Source organism: Trichomycterus rosablanca, chromosome 3 (assembly GCF_030014385.1).
Source record: "Trichomycterus rosablanca isolate fTriRos1 chromosome 3, fTriRos1.hap1, whole genome shotgun sequence".
Lineage (NCBI taxonomy): Eukaryota > Metazoa > Chordata > Actinopteri > Siluriformes > Trichomycteridae > Trichomycterus > Trichomycterus rosablanca.
In genome coordinates, this window is record NC_085990.1 from 18,121,705 (window position 1) to 18,130,934 (window position 9,230).

The 9,230-nt window shown below is 40.3% G+C and overlaps 1 protein-coding gene across 1 annotated transcript; it reads right to left on the minus strand.

Annotated features, from left to right (window-relative positions):
• Positions 1–3,253: 3,253 nt before the first annotated feature.
• Positions 3,254–8,876, minus strand: s100w (S100 calcium binding protein W). Its single transcript, XM_062991911.1, has 4 exons — positions 8,683–8,876; positions 8,422–8,562; positions 6,420–6,562; positions 3,254–3,597 (listed from the first exon to the last, which is right to left on the minus strand). Exons 3-4 carry the CDS (start codon positions 6,558–6,560, stop codon positions 3,424–3,426), a joined length of 315 nt encoding a protein of 104 aa, XP_062847981.1. The 5' UTR covers positions 6,561–6,562; positions 8,422–8,562; positions 8,683–8,876; the 3' UTR covers positions 3,254–3,423.
• Between the last annotated feature and the right edge of the window lie 354 nt (positions 8,877–9,230).

The window sequence follows — 9,230 nt, forward strand, 5'->3', positions numbered from 1 at the left end:
TGTTTAAGTATGCGATTTTGAGGCCACTCAGGTGGCTCAGTGGTAAAAACACACGCTGGAACCAGAGCTGGAATCTCAAATACATCGTATCAAATCTCAGCTCTGCCTGCCTGGTGCAATTATGACCTCTGCTGGCTGATTGATGGCGCCTGCACAGAGATGAGAAAAAAGTGCTGTCAGGGTGTGTCTCTCCGTACACAACGCTGGGCTGCACTGCACTTGTCAAAGTGTGGGTGAAAAGATGCATATGGCATGCTGCCCATGTGTCGGAGGGGGCATGGGTTGGCTTCATTCTCCTCAATCAGAGCAGGGATAGGCATTGGTGGAGAGGAAGCACGATGCAATGGGGCAATTGGACGTGCTAAAAGGGAGAAAAGGGGAGAAAATGCATAAAGAAAAGTAACAAAAAGTATGCGATTTTGGATGCAGTCAGTGTGTGTGTGATTGACTGGCCTGCCTGCAGTCCAGATCTGAGGAAGCAAGAATGGACAAAAATTCCACCTGCAGAACTGAAACAATTAGTGTCCTCAGTTCTCACAGTGGTAAACATGATTCTGTTCCATCTTTTTTAATATGTTGCAGGCACCAAGTTCTACATTAATTTTTTACTTTTCTGAGAATGGTGTTTATAGATTTATTCTGTAGATTATTGTTCTTATGTCACTCCAGGGAAAGCACCAATAACATTTTTCCTAAATTTTTACATGACTGAGAAACTAAGTATCAAAATGTTAAATTAAAATGCTGAGCTAGAAAAAAACGTATTAAAATTTAGGCAGGATTAGTTTTACAATATGAGCACCTGATTGACACGTTTATTTATCTTGGTTTGGTTCACAGGGTCACAGTCATGCTGGAACAGGAAAAGGCCTGCTTCAACTGTTGCCAACTCAAGCATATCATTTAATATAACTAAATGTATTGATTTATTTCAGGGGTGTATGCATGATCCTGGCTGTGTGTATCCCTCTTTTAAGAGTCTCAGAGTTCCACTTTTTAGCTTCAGGGCCTACTGTCAAGCAGTGAAAGGTAATCTGAGGTGATTTAATTAGCTAATTAACTAGCTTAATTAACTGATGCAACTGATGCAACTGATGACAAGTTGTAAAACCAGCGATGCAGCTTGAAATGAATTCAAACTATTTGTGGCCTGTTGTTACCATAATTTAGGACAAAAATAACCAGACGTCTTGAAAAATGTGCAAAAGTATTTTGTTTAGTGAGTTCATCTATATTAAATTAAAAACAATGAATGATATTTATTGTTTCATTAATTAACTACAGTTACAGCATTTAGCAGATGCTTTCATTGAAAGTGGCATACAATTATGACCAATACAAAGCAAGCAATTAAGTGTTGAGTGCTCAGGAGCCCAATGGGGGCAAACTGGCAGAAGTGGGGCTTTAACCAGCAGCCTTCTAACCACTAGTTAGTACCAACACGATGCTATTCCAAAAAAACAGTGTTACATCTCCTTTCCCTGTATAATTGTATGGGAACACCTAGTGTTATAATTGTAAAAGTTAAATGAACATACTGTATATTGTTGCTTGATTTTACACTGGGCGGCATGGTGGCTCGGTGGGTAGAACTGTTGCCTCACAGCAGGAAGGTCCTGGGTTCGATCCCCAGGCGGGGCGGTCCGGGTCCTTTCTGTGTGGAGTTTGCATGTTGTCCCCGTGTCTGCGTGGGCTTCCTCCCACAGTCCAAAAACATGCAGTCAGGTTAATTGGAGACACTGAATTGCCCTATAGGTGAATAGGTGTATGTGTGTGTCTGCCCTGCGATGGACTGGCGCCCCGTCCAGGGTGTTACTGTATGCCTTGCGCCCATTGAAAAGCTGGGATAGGCTCCAGCACTAACCCCCACGTGACCCTAATTGAATAAGTGGTCACCCAAAGAGACAGTCCAAATGTAGCTGAATATACTGATATATACATATACTTTTATACCATATACTTTTATACACCATCTGGCCAAAAGTATATGGACACTTGGTTATAACCTTGTTGAACATTAGATTTAAAATCCATGAGTACTGAAAAATTACTGTTTTATGTTTTTATTTGCATATTCTTACTCAGAATTGTCTTGAACTTGGGTTTATAAATGACACTGTCCATGGTCTCTCTGAGATTATCATGATGTAAAGAACACTTATATGTGGACTGTCACCCATGTGTCAGCAGTTTCTTATATATTTTAAACCTGTTTGTTGTTGTGTTTGCTTTCTTTCTCTTACGTCTGACTATTCAGACAGATTTTCTATCAGCGAAGGATGACTGGGTTTTCTTCTCAACCTTGGCAAGGAATCATTGTTTAAGGAACCCTTTAATTGGTGCATATATAAAAAATATAATTTTTTTATTCCACCCCCACACTGTAAGACTTACGTGAAAGGGAATGTTCAGAAATATACTTGCTATTTGACTTAGTTCTCTTGTAGGTGTTTTTGATGCATTACTATGTCTAACTGGTGCATGCTGTTAATCTTCAATGCATTCATGCCTTATTTTTTTACATCCTGTACAGATATTTCTTTACATTTTACAGTACAGTTTGCAGTTTATATCATACAAATATTACTTTATTACTGCATTGTTCTCACTTCACATTTAACTGATCATGTGGACACTGTTTTCAAGTGATATCCAGTCTGCATTTAAAACCACATTTTATCTCCTACATAGTGTGTAACTATGTAATACCAAGTGCACATATTAGACACACTGTTTACTACAGTAACATGCATTTTGGGACACAGCCAGTATATTTTAACTTGTATGAATCAGAATCAGGCTGACATAGTAATGCAGCTGGAAAAGTGGCAGTCTAGTTGGTAGAGCTTTGCGCTATCAACTAAAAGGTTGAGAGTTCGAATCCCAGCTTTGCCATGCAGCCCTTGAGCAAGGCCCTTAACCCTGTCTTCCAAACAAGCTGGGATATGCAAAGAAAGAATTTCATTATTCTGTACACCTGTATATGTATGTATGACAAATAAAGGAATTCTATTCTAAGTGAATTCTGCAGAGCAACATGTATCTGGGTTTTGCCAGTCCCTTCACAACCCTAACTACAGTAACATGCATTTTAGGACACAGCCACTTGTAACCCCATTAAATCCCATTGTAACTTTGAGCTCCTCTTTCAGAAGGCTGAGGGACCCCGGTAGTGGTAATTTGTTCTGTCATAGTAAAGACCCATTAAAAATTAACATGCAGGTTAAATAATCACAGACATAAAAACAGCACCAAATTATTTATTGTTAATTGCATAAAGCATTACATGTAGTAAATGCATCTAGATTGTTTATATATGCGTATGAGATACAAGACTGGCACTGTCAAGCACATTTATACAAGCTTCAATTGCTTCCATAAAGATGGGATGAAACAGGATATTGATCGCATCTAGGAGCCGCTTCATTTGCTTCCCTTGCTTCCCTTGCATCCCTTGTCCTTGCCATGCTTCTTCTTGAAGTAGCTCTGGGCAAGATGGGCCACACACTGAGAGAACTCCTTGAAGTTCACCTGGCCATCATGGTTCTTGTCTATTTTGTCCAGAGATTCACTGACATCCTCTTGGTCCATTTTACCCTGAGAATAAAACATAAAGAGTAGAAAGAATGGAAAGAAATGATGGTCAGACTAATTATATTGCTCTTTAAATGCCATTTAGCCATTCAAGTCTATGGGCACTTGGAAATGTCCTTGTTAGACCTTTTATTCCAAACCTTGAGCTATTTGAGGGTTTTTGCAAGATTTCACAAGTGTCTGCAGAAATTTGGGCATGGATGTTGGGAAGCAATCAGTGTGCTAATTCATCCTGAAGGCTTTGGGATCAGGAGTTATTAAAACTTGTCAAATCATGTCTTTATGGTCCTTGATCTTTGCACAAAAGCACACTCATGCTAGAACTGGAAAGGCCTTTGCCAAGCATATTATTTATTCATTTTTAATTGATTTTATTCATCTGTTAGCAATGGGTGTGGCTGAAAGACCTGGACCCAAGAAGGGTCTCAACATAAGTTTGGCTCACTCACTTCACTCACTCACTTTTTTATCCGCTTATCCAATTAGGGTCCTGGGGAGATGGGCGATGGCAGCCTATCCCAGCTTTTTTTCAATGGGCGCAAGGCACACAGTAACACCCTGGACGGGGCGCCAGTCCGTCGCAGGGCAGACACACATACACAAACACACACACACACCCATTCACCTATAGGACAATTCATTGTCTCCAATTAACCTGACTGCATGTTTCTGGACTGTGGAAGGAAACCCACTCAGACACGGGGAGAACATGCAAACTCTGCACAGAAAGGACCCGGACCGCCCCACCTGGGGATCAAACCCAGGACCTTCTTGCTGTGAGGTAACAGTGCTACCCACCGAAGCCACCATCCCACCCATAAGTTTGGCTATATAGTATATTTTAACTTCTGCATTCCAAACCACATTTTATTTCCTACATAGTGTATAAGCATGCCATATTGTTTACTACAGTAACATGCATTTTGGAACACAGCCGCTTTGGTTGCCATTGTAACTTTGTTTCCTGAATGCGGAGCTCAGTCATGCTGGGACAGGAAAGGCCTTCGCCAAGCGTATGATTAATTTTCTATATTGATTTTATTCATCTGTTAGCAGTGGGTGTGGCTGAACGATCTGAATTTAGAAATAAAGAGGGGTCTTATCATATATTTGGCTATAAATTATTATTGTACTGCTGCATTACAAACCACATTTTATTTCCTACATAGTGTGTCATACTTTTTACTACAGTAACATGCATTTTGGGACACAGCCGCTTTGGATGTCATTGTAACTTTGAGCTCCGCATTCAGGAAACCAAGTACAGTCATGCTGGAACAGGAAAGGCCTTCACCAAGCGTATGATTAATTTTCTATATTGATTTTATTTATCCGTTAGCAATGGGTGTGGCAGAAAGACCTGGCCTCAAAAATTAGGAGGGGTTTCACTATACGTTTGGCATGGGGATGCAGCTGGGAAAGTGGTAGCCTAGTTGGTAGAGCTTTGGGCTATCAACTAAAAGGTTGAGAGTTTGAATCCCAGCTCTGACCTGCAGCCCTTGAGCAAGGCCCTTAACCCTGTCTGCTCCAGGGGCACCGTACGATCGCTGACCCTGTGCTCTGACCCCAGCTTCCAAACAAGCTGTAGACTTTATATGTATACCTGCATATGACAAATAAAGGCATTCTATTCTAAGTAAATTCTGCAGAGCAACTTGTATCTGGGTGTTGCCAGTCCCTTTACAACCCTAACCTGAAGCGGTTAGTGAAAATGACATGCAACATTTACTTACATTTGCAAAAAGTGTGTAATTATGGAAATGTTTAAATTTCTGTAGTGACGGCTTGTTGCTTTTTTTGCATGGAAATGTTCATGCAAATCCTGCACGGGGAAATGTTGGCATGCAGAGTTGAGGCTTGCTCAACAAGGGTGTGGTTGTCTATATTTACATTTTACATTTTCAGTATTTAGCAGACGCTTTTTATCCAAAGCGACTTACACAATGAGCAGAACACGATGAGCAATTGAAACTTGGTGGTGGCGGGGCTTGAACCGGCAACCTTCTGTTTACTAGTCCAGTACCTTAACCACTGAGCTATCACTGGCCCTATATATCCCTATATATGGCCCTATGTCTATATATGACACATCACACCCAGAGAAGACAAAAATATCGTGTTGAAAGAGTGTGGTATGATGGGGATGTGAGTCATGTGGGGAAATCCCTTACTGCAGGGTTGCTACAACAACAATGTGCAGTATTATTCGATACAGGCTTTTAATTTAAGAGTATTAAACCTGACCAGAGGCTTGGTGGATATCCCATTTCAAAACCGTGGGGTGCCCCCACCTTTGCAGCTAGAACAGCCTCCACTCATCTGTGAAGGCAGTTATATGGGGATATTAAGGCTGTCTATGCCTGTCTGTACATATACATATTTTTGATTCACTTACTTTCTTAACCGCTTATCCAATTAGGGTCGCGAGGGGGTGCTGGAGCCTATCCCAGCTGTTCAATGGGCGCAAGGCACACAGTAACACCCTGGATGGGGCGCCAGTCCATCGCAGGGCAGACACACATACACACACCCATTTACCTATAGGGCAATTCAGTGTCTCCAATTAACCTGACTACATGTTTTTGGACTGTAGGAAGAAAACTGAGCTCCCGGAGGAAACCCATGCAGACACAGGGAGAACATGCAAACTCTGCACAGACCCGGAACGTCCCGCCTGGGGATCAAACCCAGGGCCTTATTTTTGATTCATTTTTTACATGTTAGCAGAGAATTTAGTTCAAATCCCTGTCCTCAATAACTAGGAGAAGCATCTGCATCTTTTGAGCATGTAGTGTTGTTTGCAATGGTGTATTCTTTTTCCTCACCTGGAACTCAGGGCTGCTCAGTTGAGCCTTAATCAGAGCACTCAGCTCAGCATTGCTCAGATTCTTCTTGTTGTCATCAGTACCAGCGTACTCCACAAACACCTCCTCAATAGCGATGATGGCCTTCTCCAGCTTCGACATGGCTACAACAGAGACAGACAGACATGTGTCGTTCTGCTAAGTAGTCTTTTTTCTCTGTTCTGTCCCATTTTCTTAAATGGAAATCCAGTTGTTTTTATATAGTGATATTCATGATAAAAAAAAACTGTCCTGGACACTTTTAATTCCTTTGTATACATAATTGTCCCTTCAATCTTGTTGCCTACCTATTGTTTCTGTTTTATGAACTTTGTTTTGAGTGCAGTCAAGCAAGCCGTATTTATCTAAGCACAGAAGTCAATAATAATGATAAAAAAGAATTATGATGGCATGCTACGAAGTTAAAGCACATTATAGGACTTTCCATGACACTAAATTACTGATATTCAGAAAACATACAATAAACAAATACTTCCAATCATTCAGTCACAAAAACAGATCACTTGCAGAAATCCTTAAAATTCTGTCAGTGTCATCAAAGCGGATTGATTTTTCTAAATTGCCGAAAGGTTCAAGAGAATGAATGTATAAAAATGTGTTTTCCTGACCAGGATGAAGGGCATAATGAAAATAATTTTAAAAAGGACTTACTTATTTACTTATGCCTATGACATTCTTAGAGCAACCAATTCCTGCCTTTTTAATTTAATTTCACTCTGTTATTCAGTGGTGCTGGACCCCCACAACCCTGACCATAATGAAAAGTAATTTTAAAAAGCACTTATTAATTTATTTATGTATATGACATTTTTAGAGCTACCAATTTGGAAAACACTTTACAGACAGTGACCAGAAGTGAGGATCGAACCCAGATTTTTAGGACCCAGCGTTATAGTGCAACACCCACTACTATGATGGCACTACTGATATTATTATCCAATATATTGCAATGCACTCCTGAACTAAAGCTCTGTTTTACTAAATACTATTAAACACACACAAAAAGGAGTTAATGGACTACAAATTGTGCAAAAGAACTACAATAACCACGATACCCCTACCCTAAACCACATTAATCATTCTGAGCAACTCAAAAGCAGATGTGGTCAGCACGGTGGCTCAGTGGATAGCACTGTCGCCTCACAGCAAGAAGGTCCTGGGTTCGATCCTCTGTGTGGAGTTTGCATGTTCTCCCTGTGTCTGCGTGGGTTTCCTTCGGAAGCTCCGGTTTCCTCCCACAGTTCAAAGACATGCAAGTGAGGTGAATTGGAGATGCTAAATTGTCCATGACTGTGTTTGATATTAAACTTGAACTAATTATCCTTGTGTAATGAGTAACTACTGTTTCTGTTATGAATGTAACCAAAGTGTAAAACATGACATTAAAATCTTAATAAACAAACAAACAAAAACAAGTTAATGGACTACAAATTGTGCAAAAGAACTACAATAACCATGATACCCCTACCCTAAACCACATGAATCATTCTGAGCAACTCAAAAGCAAATGTCCTGTGTTCGATCCCCAGGTAGGTGGTCCTGGTCCTTTGTGTGTGGAGTTTGCATGTTCCTCCCCGTGTCTGAGTGGGTTTCCCCCGGGAGCTCCGGTTTCCTCCCACAGTCCAAAGACATGCAAGTGAGGTGAATTGGAAACTTGTGAACTAATTAATCTTGTGTAATGAATGAATGAATAACTACTGTTTCTGTCATGAATGTAACCAAAGTGTGTAAAACATTATGTTAAAATGCTAATAAATAAAGAAACGAATATAAAAGCATTCAAGTAAATAAGTAAATGTTTTACTTCATTTACCTCAGCACAAATACTGCAGTTGCAAAATAAAAAAGTAACATAAATAATGACTCCCCTACTAAGCAAATGATTTGCATCTTGATTCAATTAACTTTTGTTTGTTCCTAATCTCCATCCAACCCACCGCATACCTCAGATAATTATGCTTACCTGAGTCTGTGCAGAGTCCGCAGTGATCTCAGATCAAGGGTTGCTGGTGTGCAGAGGATTTAAATATCTCCCCTGGGTTACGCCACAAGCTATGATTCATACGTACACAAAGCGTCTTTTACCAACACCCAAACTTGCTTCCTGCAGAAAAAAAACACACAAAAGCGATGTCATCTGTGCAAAAAATGTTGACTCAGATTTACCCCTTGTGTTCAGTCTGGAGTCCCTGAGAACCTCATAAAGCTCATAAAATATCCTTACCTCTATGTTTAAACACCCTCTTATATATAAATACTTCTGTTTGGGTTTGAGGGTACAGCTGACTCTCTTACACACACACACACACACACACAACCTCCCACCAGTCTCTCTTTCCGGTTTGATCTCAATGAAATTTTATTTTACCCACAAAACACTGGGGTCTCTGGGACCCCAAAAACAAGACAGTAAAGTCAATGTCAACAGGTTCTTTAATGTGACTGTAAGAATATAATAAAGACGGACGTCTCAGCTAACAAAGTCTGGGCTGGAAACATGCACAGGATGGGTTAATGCCATGGAGACGTCGCATTCCAGCTTCAAAACAAATTCTGACTCACTGAGCTTTTTGATTCCACCCCTTTCCTCCGTTCCTCCTCTTTATGATCTGCCTAACATTCCGGTACTTTTCCATGTTTTTTTTCTAGAAGACTCTTCTAATTATATAGCACTAGTTAAATAAATACAACCCCAAATCAGAAACACAGAGTTTCTTACATTTACTTTGACTTAAATTTTATTACAGACAGGATGAACCTGAGATATTTCAT

Coding starts and splice junctions, on each gene's coding strand:
- s100w (XM_062991911.1), bottom strand. CDS start 6,560: ATGTCGAAGCTGGAGAAGGCCATCATCGCTATTGAGGAGGTGTTTGTG. Junction 3,598..6,419: donor TGAGCAGCCCTGAGTTCCAG/GTGAGGAAAAAG, acceptor TTTTATTCTCAG/GGTAAAATGGACCAAGAGGA.